Consider the following 22,301-nt stretch of genomic DNA (forward strand, 5'->3'; position numbering starts at 1 on the left):
GTGATCAAAAGATGTTGTTTTATTTGTTAGAATATTAATGAGGACACTGACGACGTCAAAGTTTATTGCGCTGCGATTGGTCACTTTATGCGCCTAATCTGAATCTAACCAATCGGATAGGCGGGAGTTCCTGCAGTTGTTGCCTTACGGTCGACAACTGTGGCGTGGGTCTTCAGCGAATTGCTTCTGTACAGTGTAGAGGAGTATCAGGAAGGTAAGATTTTAACACAGATTTATAAACAACAACATTGTGCTGGCAAGAAAAAAATACACCTTACGTAAGACTAATCATCGCTTTCAAGTTTGCAAATGTGTATTTATATTGCTGTCATAAGAACACATTGGATTTGCGATTTTCCCGGGGCAACTGCTCAATAATACTGACCTTACTGTGTCGAGCCGCGCGCCATGTCTGCACAATAGCAATGGAGGAAGGGGAATCTGGCAGCACAAAATATTTCAATTATTCAGTGATATCGAGCCCGTATTTATTTTATGTTGTAAATTTTAACATTTTGTGATCAAATCAACTCACATTGTTGAAATTGTGTTCTGATTGCGTCCTTAAACTGAATCGCTGACTTTCAATGCATCTTCAGTTTCTTACATAGTCTGAGCGGAACCGCCAGCGGCCGCTGGAGAACGCACATTGTCATAGCGCTTGCGAACGGCAGCCAAAACAGCAGGCTCAAGTGCTGGGGGACTAGGCCTAAGTCTGTCAACTGCAAGTTGCTCATAGCTCCCCGGGCTTCTGTACGTCGCGCGTATCGGGACAGGGGGTTAAAAACTTGGGGGAAAAATGATCGTAGCGACCACTATTTTGTGATTTGGGTCTTCTTGCCGTTCTAAGTAGCTATTTTTAGCTCGTGTTTCATTCATGGCGAAGAAAAAGGACATTTATTTTAGGTCATATCAGGCGGTGGAAAACAGCGTCAGGGAACTGATCTTGAGAGTTGTGTGAAAAATGCAGCCATCACGTAGTGGTAGTGGTCACACATGGTTGTACCCATCGGATTTTCCATCGACCATAATTATGAGCAATGATTTATAAAACGGTTTTTATCAACTTGCTGGCTTTATCGCGCATTACCCACATTTTGCGTGGATTCCAAAAATCTGGTAAGCTGTCGGTAAAAACAGCAGCCGTTGTGAGCAACGATAAGTACTTTTACAAGATGAATTAATAGAATCAAACAAGGTCGCTTTTATTTTATTCTGACAGCAGATCCAGAACCCATTACTATCACATATATCCCTCCCGCTGCTCCATAAAATTCTATCATGAAGTTATTTCTTTTTGTCATTATTAATTTTTTGTTATTTGTTTTTGACTCACTTGTGTAAACAAAGTGAGTCTATGTTTTAACCCAATGTTCGGCTGTCTCTGTGTGTGTGTGTCTGTCTCTGTGTCCGTGGTAAACTTTAACATTGACATTTTCTCTGCAAATACTTTGTCAGTTGACACCAAATTAGGCATAAAAATAGGAAAAATTCAGTTCTTTCCAATCATCTTGTTTAAAACAATATTGCGTGTCTGGGATGGGCACACAAAAAAGAAAAGAAAAAAAAAGCCAAATTATATGCAACTGCATTTACTGTTACATTTATTTTTTTTTATTCTCTAAACTTGGCACTTTGATCTTATATTCTGACACAACAACAAGAGCAGTCATTATTATCATTTTTGTTCAAACAGGAACTTCTTTTGCTAAGCATTGAAGTTTTATTTATTTTGCAAATGTTTTGGTGCAGATAGTAAAAAAGGGAAATTAATCAGTAATTAATGCTAGGGGACAAAATTTGCTTTAAATTGATCTTTCTCATCTTAAACATTACATTTTGAAATTATACTCAGTACATAAAAAGCTTGTGTGTTTTACTCTCAGTGTACAGGGCTTTCACTATGTTCATTCGCCCAAGTGGTCTTTTTCAGAAAATACTAAAATCAGTACGATGAGTGGATTTTATAGATCTATTGGCTGAACCCTGAAGGTCATGGGCAAAAATCAATTACGTACACATATTTATACACATTCAAAGCGTGTGCTCATATTCTTCGCGAATGCGAACGACGCCATTTTGTTTCAAGTTGTTGACCTTCCCATTCAATCCTATATTCAATGGACAATACACGATAACATGTGATGGAAAGTTGATTTGATGAAACGAAAAAATGTCCAGTCTTGACTATTCTCAAAATGAAGTCCTTTTCACTTCATATGACGTTTAGAAGTACTTGTACTTGGCTCTGCATGTTATTAGTTTAACAAAATACTAAATTTTCATATCAACTTTAAAACTATAAAACTAGAATGAACATAAAAGAGAAATTGAATCGACCATGTCAATTTTCATATCAACTTTAAAACTATAAAACTAGAAGGAACATAAAACTAAAAGAGAAATTGAATCGACTGTGTCATACTAGTACTACATTCCCGGCGGGTGTAACAAAACTTGTACATCTATCTAGATCTAGAGAAAATGGCTAAATGTTGCAGCGTGATTGCTTTGATAGCCACGTCTCTATAGCCACGTCTCCTTTACCGCAGACTTAAAAAGAATTTTTTATTGCCCTTAAAGATTTTTTGAATGCCCAAGATACACCAGAATAATATCATTTAAACAGCGTTCTCACTGTGAATACCACAATTGATTTATCACCCTTTAAAAAAGTATTTTCAAATATTAAATTTTAGAATGTCAGACAAGGAGCCACGATAGTGTAATGGGTAAGATGTTTCTTCTCACCCAAACACGCTGGGTTCGAATCTGGTTAGGACTTTTTTCTCTTTTTTTTCTTTTTTTTCTTTTTTAACCCGTAGCTTTATAATAACAAATTCAGAACACATTTTAACGATTAGGTTTTGTTTTTTTGTTGTTGTTTGTTTAAGTGAATCACAAGTGAGTCTTGAAGGCCTTGCCTCTCTTGTTAGTTTTGAAATTGAATTAGCAGTGAATAAGTATTGATATATTGGTTTTTGCTTCATCTTATATTGAAACAGATAAATGCTAGTGTTGTTACTGGTTGTGCATGGTGATTGTTCGTTCGTGTATATTTAGGTAAATGAATGAGATATTCCTTGATTTTAAAACTGATATATTCTGGTCTGTTTTGTTCGTCCTCAATCTTTATTGCCCTGGAAACACTTGTGGCAGGTGAGAATTACTGGAACAGACACTGCAGTGAACTATAAAGGTCAGGGATTTTTGTTTGTTTTGCTCCATAACTGCCAAAAACAAGATAGATTATTATCTGTAGAACATGTTTAAGAATTTAATGGTTCTTTGCAGCATGCAGCCATCAAGTGAATAGTTCAGTCTTTTCAACTCAGTAAAAGCAGTAAATAAAAAGTTACCATGACCATGAAAAGAACATTGAAAACAAAAATGAAACTTTACCCTGAAATGTCACAGAGGAATAAAACAGAATATGAAAGAGAGACGGTACTTATTTTTTATACTTACTTGTAGTTGTATGAACAAAGAAAACTGTCTACAGTATGAAACCAGCCTGTAGCAGCTCAGTTTATATGGTAAACTCTTGACTGTGGAATTTTTTCAGCAGCTGCAGTTAGTGCAAGTTCACTGCAAGTTACGAAAACAAGACTTAATAAAATAATAATTAATAATGAAAAGGTTAATCAGTAACTTAATGAAATTCATGAGATTTTTCCTGTCATCCCTTTTTGTGATCATGTGAGCACTGTGACTGTGTGAGATTTAAGTACATTAGAGCTCACAACACATCTTACGTCCAATTTTCAGTGTGGTATTGTGGCTGTTCTTAGTGACATCTCTGTTGAAATTCAAGGTCATGGTAAATTCTGGCAAAATATGGGAGGAAAAAAACAAGTTGCACTGTTGAGGATAAGGTAGAGATAGGGTCTTGAATCCACCCTTCGTTAAGCTTGGTACAGTGATTGGGCACAGATGCTGAGAATAAAAACCTCATACTTCTAAAGAGTTGGGGTCAGAGTTCAAAGTTTACAGCATGGCTTGATGGGGGAAATGTTTTAAGTATATTAGAGCTTGGGGGAAATGTTAGTATGTTAGAGCTTGGCTTTTTCATTAAATTTTCATCAAACGTGCAATAGTGATTGATGTCTGTGTGGTTAAAAATGCTTTGCTGCAGTACTGAACAGTGTTCGTGTATTACTGTTCCATGATAATTGTCTTCAGATTTCCATTAATGTTATTACATAAGTATTAATCATCAGTTATAAGTTGATGACCATGTTTTTTTGTATGAATTAAACTGATGCATGAAGAAAACACATAATTGTGATAATTTTTTCTTTTCCACAGGTGTACTTTCCTTGAAACCTGACAAAAGGGAACCATCTTTCTATTCATTATGGGCAAAAAGGATGATGGAAAGCCCAGAGGGCGCATGTCATCCTATGCATTCTTTGTCCAAACCTGCCGTGAGGAGCATAAGAAGAAGCACCCTGGTGAATCAGTTGTCTTTGCTGAGTTCACCAAAAAGTGTGCTGAAAAATGGAAGGTATTTTTTAAAATCTTTTTTTCTTCTTTAAAAAAAAGTCTTGGCATTGCAGGAACAAAAGGATGGTGTCAGTATTATTATTTATCATAAATGTAATGTAAATAATTAATGCAGATACAACCTAAGCAGAATTCTGAAGTGCTTGGACCTGGATAAGCATGCCAGTGAGTTATCTGATTCTGAAGAAAAGAACAAAACACTCTGATCTTAAGATTCATGGGAAAGACCAGAACTGAAGCCAGGTAATACTTGGTACCACAGTGTAGTTGAAAACAGGCCACAATGATGAGGCAAAGGTGGACAGGGCTTTTAAAGCACATTCAGTTTACATCAGATCCAGAAATTACTTTCTTAGTCCTTGCATGAATATTTTATTTATTTTCAATGAATAACTTTGACTTGGCTATATTTTATTGTATTTAAACCCACCCACCCATCCTTTTTTTTTTCTTTTGTTGTTGTTGTCTTTATCAGTTTATCACTTTGTTAATGTTTTACACAAACCTAGAGTCTACTCTCAAGGCCTGATCAGCATGTTAGATTCATGTGAAGATTGGGCAACTGGTTTTTTTTTTGTGTGTGTGTGTGTTTTTTCTTAACAGCAGATGTGGTGTAAGTAGCTGGACTGGCCTACATGATTAGGCGCCTCTTTGGAACTGAACAAATAATGCAAAACTATAACCTAGATTAGTAAAAACCTAATATGTTGCTTTGGTTTAACTCATTCTACCCCACAGCTACATGCCTGCTTCAGCTCCTGTGGACCAGCACTGCATGAGACCACTGCAGATAAGACGGTGGTTCACTAAAACGGCAAAAATCGATGGAAAAATTGCTGTTTTAATCAGTCAAACAAACTTCGTTTTCGTACTTCTGGAATCAATAAATGGTTCAGATTAGAATGCCAGCTGTACCAATCAAGAATGAACAAAATTAGAAAAGTGTGTTTGTAGGAGAATACTCGTACCTGGTCCATGGAGGAAGTAATCATGGTACAAGTTATCTCTTACCTGGAGTAGAATGAGTTAAATCATTCATTTTGCTTTTTAGTTTTAAATTATATGCTTCAGGTTTCTGAAGCCTGTAATATTGACATTCTCTCTCTCTCTCTCTCTCTCTCTCTCTCTCTCTCTCTCACTGTCTGTCTGCTGTAGTCAGTAGTCTCCAAAATCCTCACACAGAGAAAATTCTAAGTAGTAGATTTCTAAAACGAATAAAAGATAGCTTCTTGAAGCCAGTTAAATCAAATATTTACAGTATCTTCAAAATTACTAGCTTTTTTTTTTTTTTTTTTTTTTTTTTAAACCAGTTGAGTGTCTGTTAGTACTACAGTATTAGACGTCAGCTGATGTCCCACAAAAAGTGTTGCCGTTGTCATGATATGCCTATAACAAACATCCTGCATGTATTTCAATTTTTCCTTGATTGGAGTTTGGTACAATAAACATATACACTCTCTTAATGGTTAGTTTGATATGTCTGGATTATACACATACTATCTAATTTTATGTTGAAATTGAAGTGAGCATTCGCCAGGTGGAAGACCCTTTTTATCTCAATAATGATTTGCTTACTGGACCACTTGGAGCATGCGTGTAAAGAGGGTTTGCCTCACATGCTAGAAAGGTGTCAACCACAGGTGAAGACAATGGTCCTACTCCCACTGTCCTGGTATGTGGATTTACACAGCTTTGCAAGTTGTGCTGATGATCATGTATAATGATGAGAAATGGATCTGTCTTGTCTTATTATTGGTTTGAACTTGAAGGTGATCACGACAGTGATGAATCTAACAACAATATCCGGCTCTTTATTCAGTCCATCTGTCCAGTCCGACATAATTTCTGAGCAAGTGATGATGATTTGACAGTGAAGGCGCTGTACTTTCATGCAATTTTAGAATAGGTGTAGGAGAGAGAGAGGAGTGGTGTAACTAGTAAGACAGTATGTTGAAGGCCAGACAGAGGGTGGGGGATTAGGGTGTGTGACGCAGCTGTCAGTGTTCATGACTTTTCACTGCCAGGAATGGCAACAGTCAATCCACGATTTTCTTGAAATACAGGGTAGCTTGTGTTTTTCACTTTTTCAAGCTTTTTGTCACTGATCAGTTGACCGACTTCTTATAGAGAAGACAAACCAGATGCACAGCAGACACTTTGTTGGGTCAGTTCCAACCAGGAGGGCAGGAATATCATAGATGCTCTCTCACCTATAAATGGGGACACTCATACACATTGTGATTATAGTCTTAGGAATAAGAAAAGCTTGACGGATGATTCTTTGAGGTGTTTGGCTCCTATAAATGGGGACACTCATAGTCTTAGGTATAAGAAAAGCTTGACGGATTGTTCTCTGAGAAGGTGTTTGGGTGTTTTTTTTTCTTGATGGAACCCACATAAGTCATTGCTGGGACAGTTATTCACTTACAACACTACAAGTGTTGTGATTGTTATCATAAACTTATAAGCCACTGTATATTCTTTTTACGGGTATAATCAGACAATAAGCATGCTATTTCCATCTGTATTTTTTCTTTCTGGGTGTCATTCTGTGAAGGTGGAAATAGACATTTTAATGCATAAAAATTGTTATCCTCATTTTGAAATGCCTGAATAGTTACAACTTACATAGATTCAAAATAATTGGGGGAAAGCCCAGATTTAGATTAAGTAGAATCCTTGTTCATTTTCCTTCACAAAAACATTTACTTTTATTCTGTATCTCCTATAGTTTTTGTTCTTGTTTTGATTTATTAGCCCTGAATCATAGAAATTCCTGTGCAAGGGGAGAGCACTCTTTTTATACAAAATTCTCTGGCACTAAACTGATTAAATTTTGTCATTACTGAAATCGTTTAATTCTCCAGATTTAGGTCTGAGGGTTACAGAACAAAGTTACTATTAGTTGTTTTTTGACCTGGTCAGCTTGAAACAGTCTGGTTAGTAACTGGTCATAAGACATGGCATGAAAAGTCAAAAATAATATTTGTATACTGATCACATACCTAGTTTAATAAAGTTGGAGACATTACTGACTACATGACAAATAAGAAATCTTATGGCCTTCATTCATCAGCAGGTTTGAAAGTGCATGTGAATGTCCTTGAAATCCTCTGACCATTTTTCAGTTGTCTCTCTCCCCCCACCCAAAAAAAAAAAAAAAAAAAATTGTTAAAGGATATAAAAAATTAAAAAAAAATTTAAAGGCTGTATTAAACTAAACATATTCTTTCAGGTGCAGTTTTAAGATGAAAATCATTATGAACTATATTTATTCAACACATATTCTTGCTTAATGTTCTTCAGTGTGCTTTAGAATTAGTCTCCACTCATGCACTTCCTTCATGCACTTTACACTATTGCTAAGCACACTAACAGTAACATAGATACATACACAACCTGTAACATAGCTAAGGGAATGATTTTAAATTTACTCAAGAGTTGGAACGTTACACAGACTGGATGGCAGTAAATTTCATTATAATACAAAACAAAACAAAACAGATGGAATGGAAAAAAAAATCTTGAAAAATATTCAGAAGTAATAATGTGTGAGCCAGGAAGTCATTGCCCCTCTTGCTTCATTGAATTTGTAAATGTGTAAAACTTGTCAATGAATGAAATCATTCAGCAATACTTATTTCATCTTGCCATTTCAGTTTCAGAATACTGATGATACCAGTAGTGATACTGATAATATTTGGTTGACATTTTGAACACCTAGTAGTTTGGCAGTAACTTTCTCTGTTTATAGGAAATGACTCCCAAAGAAAAGCGCCGCTTTGAAGAGATGGCAGAGAAGGACAAAGTGCGCTTTGATCGGGAGATGGCGTCCTATGTACCTCCCAAAGGGGCTAAGGCACCTAAGCGCAAGAGGCCCAAGGATCCCAATGCACCCAAGAGGAATCTGTAAGTATCTGTCTTGCGTGTGAATCAAAAGAAAGTAGGAGAAATAGAACTGTTCAGCACCCACAGACACTGACAACAAGTGTGTATGGAGAAAATCCATAGAGAAAATCTACACACAGGAAATGATAATAGTACTGTGACAGTTTCTATCTTGGCATATGAATGCTGGCTCAGAGGTATGATCCTAGTTATTACTAAAATATTATTAGGGAGGGTTTGCTGGCCTGCTTTCATAGTGGACCTTTCATCGCTTGCAGAGTGAGAAGTAGGCCATATGACATCATAGGCAGCCCACCACTGTAATGAGCTTTTCTGAGTTTGCACTGCCTGTGTTTGGACAACTTTTTGGCAGAGTTTATAAATGGATCAGTTTGAATACGTAATGTCAGCAGAAATGTGACAAGAAACGCACTGAAAATAAACATAGACGAGTAAAGCAAATAATGGGTACAGTTATAAAACTATATATCTTGTAAACTTTAAAAAGTAATCACTGAAAATGTTCCAAATTGTTTTGTCAGAACAGTGATTTCCACGATGAAATTTTGAGCCTTTCGGAAACTTGGAAGAAACAGGAATTGGAGACGTGCATGTGCACACATTCTCGTGAAAACTAACTGGGGAACCTCCACAAAAATCAGATAAAAGTAGGTCTGCAAACCCTCCCTTATGTCATACAGACTGCTGAGTCTGGTGGTCACATCTCCCTGTTGCAGCAACAAAGCTGTCTTATGTAATCCAAATAATTGGAAATAACTTTTTATTGTTCAGTGATCACAGGAGAGCATCTGCCAGGCCTCTTGTGCTGTGAAAATGCCATTGTTGACATAACTGAGCAAACAAATTGCAGCTGCTGTATAATGCCAGAGTTAGAACTTTGCAATGATTTACAGCTGCTGTATAATTCCTAGTGTTGACAACAGTGCAGAGAGATGATTGATGCTGTGTAATGCCTTTGTTGATGGAACTGTGCAGAGGTGACTAGTGTTGTATATTGCTAGTGTTGACAGAACTGTGCAAAGAGATGACTGATGTTGTATAGTGCTAGTGTTGACAGACCTATGCAGAGATGGCTGATGTTGTGTAGTGCTAGTGTTGACAGACCTTTGCAGAGATGGCTAATGTTGTGTAGTGCTAGTGTTGACAGACCTGTGCGAAGAGATGACCGATACTGTATAGTGCTGTTTGGTGACGGACTTGTGCCAAGAAATAAGTGATGCTGTATGATGCCAGTGTCAACAGAACTGTCCAGAGTGACTCACACTGTATAATGCTGGTATAAAGTAATGAACAGAGTTGATGGATGCTGTATAGTATTAGTGTTAAGAGAACTGTGCAAAAAGGTGACTGATACTGTTAATGCCATTGCTCATGGAAAAGCGTTTTATGGATGCTGTAGAATTCCCAGTGCAGTGTTGACAGAATTGTGCAACGAGATGGCTGAAGCTGCATTTTTACTATTAGTGTATAGTGCCCAGTGAGGACAGAACTGTGTAAAGAGATGACATGTTTGTTATAAAATGCTACTGTTGATAACACTGAAAAGAGATGACTGATGTTGAATGATGCTCAGTGTTGAAAGAACTGTGTTAAGAGATGATTTATGCTTTATAGTGCCACTGTTGACAGACATTGCAAAGGCATCCCAGATGCTGTGCAATGCTGTTGTTGTCAACAGTTCAAGGAAATGAATGATGCTGTAGAATGCACACTGTGCACCAACAGTGCATAGCAATGATTGGTGCTGTATAATGCGTAGTGTTGACAGAACTGTTCAGAGAGATGACTGATTACTGTGCTGTGCTGTGCTGCAGGTCTGCTTTCTTCTTCTACTGTGCTGATGCTCGGCCCCAGCTGCTGAAAGAGAAGCCTGGCCTGAGTGTGGCCGATGTGGCCAAAGAACTGGGCCGACGGTGGGAGACGTTGCCCGACCGCCCCAAGTTCGAAGCTCTGGCCTCGAAGGACAAAGAGCGCTATGATAAGGTAAGGACAAAGAATGTCAGGAGGTAACAGCCCTTGTTTTGACCACCTGTTTCGATTGTCTGGAATGACCATAAGGAATTTCTGGTGAAGTTATTTGTGTTTCATTTGTTTATTTCATTCTTTCTGAATTGGTTAAGTGTGTTTTTTTGTGTAGAGGGTTTTTTGGGTTGGTTTTTTTTTGGTTTTTTTTTTTGTTGTTTTTTTAAATTTCTGTTGCATTTGAAGTAGGCTCTTTCAAATGCAAAGGACAAGAGACATTAAGAAAACAATAAACGAAGGCATCATTATTGTTTGGCTCTCTTAACAATGTTTTTCATTCTTGAGTCATGAGTTGTCATGATTCAGAAATAATACAAATTATCAGTTCAGTGTTGTAAATGCCCTCTTCTTGTATTCAGTGGCATCCAGGTGCTTCTATTTTACCAGCAGAGTGAGATTTTGACCCCATTTTTTTCCAAAAATAAAAGCATAGAAGCAACACTGCTTCAGTGTTTAATGCTTATTTTGTTACTCTGTACACGAGACACAGTTTTATTGCCACACAAGACAGTTTTATTGCCAGAACAGGAGGCAGCATCCTGTGCAGTCAGTGTAAAAACTTAATCATTCAGATATCACAAAAGTTTTCTGTTCTTATATGGATTGATTCCTAGAACAGCAAGTGTGCGCAGAGTTGGATTATTGTGTTCTTTGCGGGTTTTTTTTTTTATTTTTTTTTTAATGATAGATAATGCATAGATCTACTAGTGGTTACCAATCTTTGATGTAGGCATAGACTTCATTGAGTATTGTAAGGTATTTTTATTAAGCAGCTTGTTCCCAATCTTCATCCTACATGCAACTTGAAAGGAGTGAATGTAATCAAAAAACTTCACCCTCTCACTTGCTAACGCTCATTGCTGTCAAAAAGCTAGCCAGTTTAGTTTCTGGGACTGATTGACCTTTCATGTTGACTTCATTCACTTTTGTCACACTGGGACACTGATTTACTTACATGTCTGTAAGAGCTGTGATTTGTTTTCATAAGCTTATAGCCTGTTTTAATTTCTTCTACAGGTATAATCTGACAATAGGCTTGCTATTTCTAGCTGTTTTTTGTTTCTTTTCTTTTTGGATATCATGATGTAGAGGTTGAAATAGACTTTTTGTTGCACAAAAATTATTATCTTGACTTTACATGCCTGAACAGTTACCTACAATCAACCTAATTGGGAACAAAAGCCCAGAAGAAGAATCTACACTCATTTGCCTTTACAAAAATGTTTACTTTCTTTCTGTATCGCCCATAGCTTTTGTGCTAGAATTTTTGTGATTTATTACCCCTGAATCCTCAGAATTCCCTGGCAAGGGGAGAGCACCTTTTTTCTTTTTTTTTCTTCTTCTTCTTTTTTTTTTTTTTTCAAAATTCTCTGGCACTGAACTGGTTAAAATGAAAGCATACCACATTGAACAAACCGCACGACTGACATGACACTGTTAACAGCAGTACAGTGCCAAGAAGTGTTGGCATCAGCAGACTTGCAGATGGTCATTCTCTCTGGATTTCATATTGAGTATTCATAAATGCACTGCACAGAGGTAATTTTTTACTTGCAGCAATATATGTTGGAGTCTGAGCACAAGTGTGATGTGTTGCAGGAAATGGTCGAGTACAGGAACGGAACATTCAAAGCACAGCCTGTTGTCAAGAAAGCCAAAGCAGAGGCACCCTCACCCCCAAAAGCTGCTGCAAAGGAACAAGAGGAGGAAGAGGAAGAAGAGGAGGAGGAAGAAGATGAAGAGGAGGAAGAGGAAGATGATGATTAGTAGATCTGTTGATGAGAGATGATGGTTTTGTTATTTTTCTTTTTTAAGATGAGGAGCAATCTGTCACAGTTGGTGAGGCTGACTGGTGGTGTTTGGGAGTGTATCAGTCTTGTTCATTGGTGGGGCAGTGTTGTGTTTTCAGTCATCATCACGTCATCAGTCTGAAAGGTCTCTGTATGTGACTGGAAGGATTGTCAAAGCTCATGCAAGTCAGGTGTCAGTGAATGTGTATGATTGACTGTTCCTGGGTGTGGTGCGAATGACTCCTGACTGAGTAAGCATTGCATTCCTGCCTGGTTTCATCTGTCGTCTATCGTGTACCAGTGTCTGGCCTTTCCAGATTCCTGGTTCTCTTTTGTAGGCAGTGATGCTGACCCTTGTGTGGAAGTCTCAGTGTTTAACTGTTCAGTGTCTGTCGTTCAGAAGATTACCTGTGACAGTGCCTCGTGAGCTGTTCACTTCAGAGCCACTGTGCAGTCAGTTCTTCAATTCTTACAGCAGCAGCAACTGTATCTGTGACTCTCCTAAAGATTATTGGGGTGGTTCTTATTTTATTATGTTTTTTGACCCTTCACATTTTGGTTTTATGTCCTCTTTGCTGTAAGGGTTGAGTGACTGACATTGATGTGTCACAGTCTGCTTGTGTACATGTATGACACACAATAAGTGCTGCTGGAGCTGTGTAACTGAGAGTTGTCTCAGTGTGACCATACCAGGTCTAAGCAGGGCACAGAAGACCTTCACAGCACTCGGACCTTTACAGCACTCCGCTAAGTCGGTGTAATGTAGAGAACTCAGATGATCTGTTGGAACTGAGGATACCTGAGTGAGAGAGAAATGTCTTCTTCATTTAAGTTTTGGTGAAACATGCTCTATGTGGAAAGAGAGACCAATCTGGGAAAAGTTTCCTAGAAATACATTTAAAACTGCACATGAAAGCAGGAAAGGTTGGGGGTGGGGTGAAAACCATTCAAATAGAAAGAGAAGAAAACAATGACATGGTGACTACTGGTTAGATGAGGCTGTTTGGATTGACAGGGGACAGAGTTGTTTGTTAACTGTTTTCACTGATTCGGTACTGACCTCTTAGGTATCTGACCCACCATACCCAGGGAGTGTGCTTTTGATGATGGGTCTTCAGTAGTGCCCAGTGCCTCCAGGAGTGGGGCAGACAGAACATGGTGTGGATGCTTCAGTGTGTGAATGCCCCAGGCAGGCAGATGCTCTCTGTGACTCCTATGTTCTCAGTGCTTTTATGTCGGATGATTTCCTTTGCTGTCGGCCACCAAGTCTTGTTTCACACAAAGCTGCTTCATACTGTACCTCTTGCTCTTTGTTCCATTTGCACACACACACACACACACACACACACACACACATCTGCATATATGCTTTCTTCTCTGGCACACACACACACACACACACACACACACACACACAAAAGAAAAACCCAACAACACATACAGCACCATCTATATACTTCATGATATCATTTATCTATGTGTTTTGGTTTTTTTCCCACAGGTAACTATTTTGAATTGAATTGGTACACAGGCTGCAGCCCTCGTCATCTTATTCTGTAAAAACTAAAAGAATCGATTATCTCATTCTGTGTTTGCAATTTCGGTTACAGCATCATTGTAGCATCTTACATTTGCTGCTGTGTCGGCAATGATCACATACCTATTCATAATCAAATCCTGTATAATGTGTGGCCACTTCTTCCTTATGGTAAGGTGATCTCCTTATCGACACACTTTCACAAACACACGCCATTGAGCACATGATACTGCTAGGATGCAAGAGACTGCTTCAGTTCTGTGTGGGCTCGGGGGTTACATGATCTCATTCCCCTAATTCCCACTTCAGGTTCCGGTCAAATTGTGGTTGTCCCCATCAGGAAAGTAGTAATCATCTGCTGGATTCCTTAATCCTCTGTGTCACCTCTCAGTCATTTTTTTGTTTGTTCATAAATGAAAAGCAAAAAGTTATGACATACATTTCATTTTTTTAACTTGGTAATGCATTGTAATGGGCATTCTTAATCTAACCAGTTCATACTTTGATAGTTGTTAATTCAGTCATGAATTCAGTGTAATTTAGTCAAGCAAAATAAGATTGGTAAACTTAAATCTTGCCAGATAACTTTATCAGAAAGCGTTAGATCTGCATTTCAGTTTTGACCCCTATAATTTTTAATGAACTCATTGTTGGTCACTGAGTCACAGTGCTTCTGTTTTTAATTCTGTCTTTAGTGAGGGGTGATTAAGGTAGGATATGAGTAAGAGAAAAGGGTGCAGGTGCCATGAGATTTGAGGTGGAAAGTTGGGTGAGGAAGATGGGAAATCTGGTGTCTTTGGTGTGGGTTGGCAGGACAGGATGGGGAGCCATTTGAGGCTGGCTGGTAATGTGGTGGTGAGGGTGGTTGTCGTTTGGGTGTACAGTGTATATATAGGGTGTAGCCCCTGTGCATGGAGCAAGAGAGGAATGGACGCATGGTGGGAATGGGAGAGAGACATAATGGGAGTTTTGTAGGCCTGTGTACATTGTGAATGCTTCATCCTTTCTAGCTGTTTCATGGTTCTATAAGAGGCTTTTTTTTTCTTTCTTTTTTTTCTTTAAAAAAAAATATATATATATATATATGCCATTGGATAATTCTATTTGCATTGATTCTGTTGATGTTAAAGGTTGCTTTGTTTTTAAATTCTCATTTCGGTGTTCAGTTCATCAAAGTTAATATGACTCGGTGTTCGGTTCATCAAAGTTAATATGACTCATCAGTTCTTGGTGCAGTTTCCATTTCGGGGTTGTGGTGTTATTCTTTTTTAACCATTTCCTGTCCTTTTAAGTCATTGTATTGTTAGGGTTGGGGAGGTGGGTGCGGGACAAGTGAAAAAGTTACTCATTGCATGACAGGAGGTCTAGTATATATTTCAATTTGGGAGTTTATGAAACATTTTTCTGCTGAGAGGGTGTGGGATGGGTGTATATATTTCATGTTGCCTCTTGCCTTTCTCAGCCCACAAGATATGACAATAACCTTACTTTTAGACAGCTCTTAGTAAACAGATCTACTGGGATTATCAATTGTTCAGTGACCTGAAATGGTGTATTTGTGTGTGAAAGTGTTGGTTTCTGCATTTTTTTTTCTTCTCAACATTGCATTTGGCTGATACTTTTAACAAATAAAACCGTCAGGAAGCCCTTTGTTTTTCCCCAGTAAAATAGTTTGTCAGAGAAGCTGTCGATGTACTTTGATAAAATGTCATCTGCCTGTTCCCATGTTGAAAGATGAAAACTTTTATTGTTTCCTTCCATACTTAGCTGAAATTCTCTTTGTATTTAATGTACATTTCAGCAGTATTTTCCTCAGTGAAGATAATTGGGAATTTGTAGCAATATATTCTAAGGAAATGCTGCATGCTAGCTTAATGTTGCATTAGAATATCATCCACTTTTAGTATAAACAAGCTATACTCCTTTTGTCCTCAGACTGTAATGCTGTTGAGGAAATAATGCAGATTCAGATCATATTTGAAGGGAAAATCTACGCAAGGCGCATTGCAAAAGCAATGTGGTTTGAGGTTGCTACTTCCTGTTCTTTTCACTGTTTGCTTTCAATCCTGTTAGTTATTATTTATCATTCATTCTTTGTGATTATTTTGTTTTAATCTGTTGGTTGTTTATTGTAAAATCTCATATACATACTGAAGGGAAAGTATTGTTGATCCTACATCCTTTGCAGAAAGTTGCAATTGTATTTTAGAGATAGATCACAAATGATGCACAGTTTACCAGTACCTAGATATAACAAGTGGGGCTATTAACTGTGAGGACACTAAGGGCTTGACAGAGCTTGGCTGGAGGTAGAGCAAGAGACATGAATAACAGTACCATCCAATCCAGCAGGAGACTTGAAGAGTATTTACAATCCAAACCACCAGGTGAAGGGGGTGTCCTGGCATGTCCTATGCTCCAAGCGATGTGCGAAAAATTGAGTAGATGATGCATTTCCCATGTGAACAGCTGAACACTATCATTCAACTCTACTTGCAAAGCTGAGAAGGTGTGGACTGTAAAACAGGCACTCACTGGAATGTGCTGGAGTTTGGTTTGGAATATATCGGGCTGTAGTTGAAAGGAGAGAGGTGGAACTGTTGTGTTCACCCCTTCAGGTACACAATGTTGTCATGGGGTTTGAGCTGTTTTCATCAAATGTAGAGTGGAAGTGTCATTTTGTATCCGTCTTCATTATTTACCCTGTAACAGTCATGTTTGCTTTAAAGGATATGACAACCAGCAGATGTCTGCAGTCTGGACAGCAGGCTGGTTTTTGTGGGGGTGGGGGGTGGGGTTCATGTCTTGTTTAGTTGTTATTGTAGGCGTGAAACAAACAATCCAAGGCCAAGGAGAAGAAATACGTACTCTGGTGTGTTTTATTAAAATGCGGATCTTGATGCTGTTCATATAATGAACTGACCATAAGGATCATACTCGGGGTTATCTAAACACTTTGGTTATTATGAGAAAGGAGGTTCTATAAATGTGTTAGAACATGGGGATGCTAAGAACAACAACATATACAAAAAACAAACAAAAAAACTTTGTTTTCCAGAGCTTCAGAGAGAGATTTGACACAAATAGATGGGTTTTTTTTGTTTTAGTAACCTCAGAAATCATGTTTGGTTTTCTATTTGTCTTGTCATGGCTCATTTAGATTTTTTATTTTGCATTGTCAGTAAGTGGCAGGTTGGCTGACTATGTAGACTGTATATAACTGTACTGTATTCATCTGGAGACATGTTATGACAAATGGAATATTTGTATACTTGTTCCTGTTGATTTGACTGTGGGAGAAACAAAAAAAAAAAAAAAAAAATGTGCCATTGCAGTTTTTGCCAGAGTTGACTTTTTTTTTTTTAAGACTCAACAATGGATATATATGACACAGCTTGTGAGTGTTGCTTTTTTTTTGTTTGTTTGTTTTTTGGGTTTTTTTTGTCAGTGTTGGTGTGTGTGGGAGGGGATGGCTCTCTTGACCTTAGTGTGTGCTGTCATTGCCAGTGTTCACAAGTGTGGCAACACAGGTGTGTGCTACCTTTGCCAGTGTTCACAAGTGTGGCAACACAGGTGTGTGCTACCTTTGCCAGTGTTCACAAGTGTGGCAACACAGGTGTGTGCTACCTTTGCCAGTGTTCACAAGTGTGGCAACACAGGTGTGTGCTACCTTTGCCAGTGTTCACAAGTGTGGCAACACAGGTGTGTGCTACCTTTGCCAGTGTTCACAAGTGTGGCAACACAGGTGTGTGCTACCTTTGCCAGTGCTCGCAAGTGTGGCAACACGGGTGTGTGCTACCTTTGCCAGTGCTCACAAGTGTGGCAACACGGGTGTATGCTACCTTTGCCAGTGTTCACAAGTGTGGCAACACAGGTTTGTGCTGTCTTTGGCAAGTATGGCAACACAGGCGTGTGCTGTCTTTGCCAGTGTTGGCAAGTGTGGTAACACAGGTGTGTGCAACCTTTGCCAGTGCTCACAAGTGTAGCAACATAAGACCAACCGACAATTTACAAAGCACAATTCATTAAACATTATCCTAACCATTTAGCTCCTTTGGCCAAATAAGACTTGACGGTGCTGAGGACATAACCCTTCTGCTTAAATTATCATCCCCAGATTACAAAACAAAAAAGTATGAAAACAAAGACAAAATACTTCAAAGCCAAACAAAACATACATGAGATCATATATGCAAATAACTCTGCAGAATTGACAGCTTGTGCCTATTCCAGTGTTTACAAATTCACTACCTAGTCACCAGAGCAAAACAGCACAGATGTACATCATAAACTGCAGAAAAGAGAAAAAAAAAAAAAGTGTCATGGCTTGCTCAAAAAAGAAAAAGACTGGGAAGGCAGAAAAGGGAGAAAACAGTGAAGGAAGAAAAATGCAGAAATAGAGGAACAGAAAGGAAGAAGTTAAATTCGCAAATGACCTTAAGTATGACTGACCTACACCAAATAGTTTTTGGACTCTCATGTATGAAATAAGAAAGTTGGACTGACCTGTAAATACTAACAACCATTTCAATTGCATGAATAGCTGATTAACTTGCTTTTGCTCCTGGTGCCAGTTATGTGGTAAAATCAGTGATCAGCTGGTGTTCGCCCATAAGGTCAAGGTGCATGTGAACCACATTTAGTGCAGTGCCCACTAAGTGGTGGGTTTCTGAAGGCACAAACATGGATATACAGGGATCTTTTTCTCTCTTTTTTTTCAAACCCATTTATTTAGATTAAAACACTACAACCAAAAATTGTGCAGACATTAAAGATGAAAATAAAGAAACAACAACAAAAATGTATATATGTATTTGACAGTAACAAGAGAAGATGCAAATTTGTTAAAAATATGACTTTTTTTTTCAATCCAGATTTAAAGGTTTTAAACTTCAACAACCACAACTCAAATATAAAAAAAACAGAAGGGGCATATCTGATCTGCTCAGAAAAGTCACTCTCATGGTCATAGAAGTAATTCTGAAAACAACATAACTTTCTAATGAATAGATAAATCCCTGCAAAATCAATGTCATTTAATTCAAAACTGCCTGAAAAAAGGTTTGGGTACTTTCCATTCAGATTTCATTTAGGAGTGCCTTGTAATAATGGCTCATTTTTCACTGTGATATTTTGCCTGTGGTCTGTTAGCAGACCTGCTCAGTGTATGAAACTAGTGACCAGAACTAAGACTCCCAGGAACAGTGTACAGTGGTGCAAAGAGAGAAAGACAGTTGGCTGGATGGAAACGAAATGACAGACGGCCTTTCTCCTGGGCATGTGGTGCAGAGTATGGGTCCTCAACAACACCCGCTTCCTACTGGAGACGTAACACTGAAGAGAACAATGAGAGATGACACCATGTGTAACAACAGTCCACACACCCACATCTACCAAAAATACCTGGGTCCATAAAGCAGTCGTACAGGTCACCTGGGCTGGGGCGCATGAGCTATCTCAAAACCGTTAAGTTTGCTTGGTGTTGAGAATGTTTCTTAGTGTGGAATTAGCCTGGAGTTAGGAATGTTCTAAAGCCAATCAAAATTATCACAAGCATCACTCATGCAGCCCAGTCCTGGATCTTTTAGCAGTTTTACATGTAAGCAAGATCCATAAGTTGTAAAAAAAAAAAAGTAAAGAAATACAGGTAAACATGATAAGCAATTTTACAATTATACATGTTCCTCAAAAATAGGTCTACAAGCAGTTTCACAAATAAGCATGTATGCATTAACAAAATTTGAGTAACATGGTAACTAAACTTAATTTTGATCTGGCAGGTTTACTTGTGCGGTATTATGGTTCATTAGTATCAACAAAATAAAACCAAATGAAAGGTCACCTGTGTACACTAAATAAGCAAAATGGAGTAAAAACTCCATCCTGACAACTGAATTACGTATATAATTCTACAGGTCACCTGGGTTGGGTTGTGTGAGCTATCTTAGCAGTGTTAGGTTTGCTTGGTGTTGAGAATGTTCCTTAGCGTGGAATTAATGTGTTCTAAAGCTAAAGAAACTTAGCCCTGATAGCATCATTCCTGCAAACCAGCCAAGGATCTTTTAGCAGTTTTAAATGTAAACAAGATCCATAAGCAGTTCCAGGTGAACATGATTGGAAAAAAACAATTTTTCAGGTATACATGATCCATAGAAAGTCCACAAATAAGCATGTATGCATTAACAAAATTATAGTAACATGGAAACAAAGCTTAACTGAATACTGGCAGGTTTACACCTGCTTATTGTAATTCACTACATCTGTATGGTTCAAGAAAGTTTCTGAATATCGAATGTAACCAATTTTGGAAAGATGTGTATCAGGCATACACGAATTTTACGAAACAAGTAGAATTAAAAGAGCCTCATGAGGTACTTGCAGAGCCCCTCTTTTATAACGACAAATTTAGAGTTGATAACAACACAATTCACTAAAAGTACAAATACTGGACAAACAAGAATATATTTCTGGTTAGAGATGTTGTTGATGAGAATGGGTGCTTCCTCAGTAACACATGCTTTACAGAAAAATCTAATATCAGTGTAAATTATTTAGTGTATATGGGATTGATACGTTCGATAAAAAGTTATTTAATCACACACAATATTCATCTTAGTGATAAAACCTGTAATGAACAACCAAAAGCACTACACTTAATATCCTCTACTATGAAAGGCTCGCAAATATATGATATTCTTCTTGAACCTCTCTTTATTTACAATATGAATTCCATTGTTAAGTGGGAGCAAAAATTAGATATCATTGTTAATTGGGAAATCATCATGATGCAAATTAAAAAAAAAAGTAAAAGAGATAAAACTGAAATGGTTTCAAATTAGAATTTGTCACAACATTTTAGTTACAAACAAAATTCTGAAGAAAATTGGCATTACAAACAGTGACATGTGCAATTTCTGTAAAAATGAAATAGATTCAATACAACATTATCTATGGTTTTGCAGCTTCTCTCAATTGTTTTGGAAGGAGTTTGAGAACATTTTGAAGGAAAGATGCGATACTTGCTCAAACGTTATGTTAAACATAAAATTAGTTCTCTTTGGAAATGATGAAATTACAAAAACAGATGAAACTTTCAACAATATCATTCTTTTTGCAAAATATTTTGTTTATAAATGCAGAATAAATAAAATAATAAAATTAAACCATGTAAAGAGCACTTTCTGAATGAGATGAGAAATAGTTATATGCATTCTATGGAAATGCTAAGCATTGTATTTACAAAAAAAATGGTGTCCATACATAAAACTTATTGAAAACAATAACCCATAACAAAATATGATGAAAGATCAAAATGCACAACAATAATGAAGGCCACTCGTGTACATACGAGTGAATGTGGGAACTACAGCCCACAAACAGTTTCAGTTTCAGTAGCTCAAGGAGGCGTCACTGCGTTCGGACAAATACATATATGCTACACCACATCTGCCAAGCAGATGCCTGACCAGCAGCGTAACCCAACGCGCTTAGGCCTTGAGAAAAAAAAAAGGTGAATAAATATCTAATAAGCTTACATAAATAAACAAATAATAATTATAATAATTTATAAAAAAAAAAGGTAGTAATAATAATAATATATAAAAAATAAATGAATAAATAAATAAATAAATAAAACAACAATGATGATAAATAAGCAAATAAATGTAAAACATGAAGACACACATTCACACATACACCCACACATGCATAAGAGATATGCACCAAACATGCAGTTTCACAGATATGAAAGCACAGTCAAATACATATAAACGTACATGAGCTCCAACACACACACACCACACACATTACCCTGCACCTCCTCTACCCCCCTGCTTCACACACTCATTTCTAGTCTACGTATCGCAGCTTCCACGGCACACACACACACACACACACACACACACTATTATATAAAAATTGCATAGAAATAAACAGAGTAAACCACGCCAGTGTGCAACAAAATCCTCTCTCCTCTCCGACCCTTCCTTCCCCTCCCCTTACTCCACATACCCCTCCAATAAAAGGACAAAAATACATGATTAAAACAAGCAAACAAAGAAAAAAGTATTTTAAAATGAAACCAGGGGGAAAGAGGATAGTATCAGTCACTCGTTGACATCAGGATTGTAGAAGACCCAGGTCTGAGTTACACACACGCACACACACACACACACACTAACACACAAAGATCGATCACACATCGGCGTTTCCGATTTCCAGCAACTCTCCCCTGCTGGGAATAGGGTGGATGTAGTCCGCTGGGAGATCCTCTAATTCTTTCTCGGCAAGCCTCGGCTTGAGCTTGGGCTTGTTTGAACAGGCGCGTGGTTGGGGCAGGGGCGGTTGGACAGCGCCTGGTACCGGGTATACAGTAGAATAGCCAGGGTCTGAGGGAGGGGTGGGGATGATTCATGTGAGATAAAACAAGTGGTACACACATATACACACATTTACACACACACACACACACACACACACACACACACTTATACACACACAAATATCAAACACACACGGCTTACACACACACACACTCC

General features: G+C 37.9%; 2 protein-coding genes across 3 annotated transcripts in view; one reads left to right on the plus strand and one right to left on the minus strand.

Annotated features, from left to right (window-relative positions):
* The first annotated feature begins 122 nt into the window (after positions 1-122).
* Positions 123-13,626, plus strand: LOC143298803 (high mobility group-T protein-like). 2 transcript variants are annotated; one of them, XM_076611773.1, is made up of 5 exons: positions 123-214; positions 4,309-4,507; positions 8,261-8,415; positions 10,230-10,398; positions 12,037-13,626. In XM_076611773.1, the coding sequence occupies exons 2-5, from the start codon at positions 4,358-4,360 to the stop codon at positions 12,202-12,204; spliced, it is 642 nt and encodes a 213-aa protein (XP_076467888.1). In that variant the 5' UTR covers positions 123-214; positions 4,309-4,357; the 3' UTR covers positions 12,205-13,626. The 2 variants fall into 2 exon arrangements, with proteins under 2 accessions (XP_076467888.1, XP_076467889.1); XM_076611774.1 differs by lacking the exon at positions 123-214 and adding an exon at positions 3,165-3,199.
* Positions 13,627-14,836: 1,210 nt separating this feature from the next.
* The window catches only part of LOC143298802 (uncharacterized), a 34,561-nt gene continuing 27,096 nt past the window's right edge, over positions 14,837-22,301 (minus strand). The window contains exon 14 of the mRNA XM_076611771.1: positions 14,837-22,151. Coding sequence (XP_076467886.1) covers positions 21,958-22,151 — 194 coding nt within the window. The 3' untranslated portion in view covers positions 14,837-21,957. The remainder of the gene's footprint in view (positions 22,152-22,301) is intronic.

Source organism: Babylonia areolata, chromosome 24, assembly GCF_041734735.1.
Source record: "Babylonia areolata isolate BAREFJ2019XMU chromosome 24, ASM4173473v1, whole genome shotgun sequence".
Classification (NCBI taxonomy): Eukaryota; Metazoa; Mollusca; class Gastropoda; order Neogastropoda; family Buccinidae; genus Babylonia; species Babylonia areolata.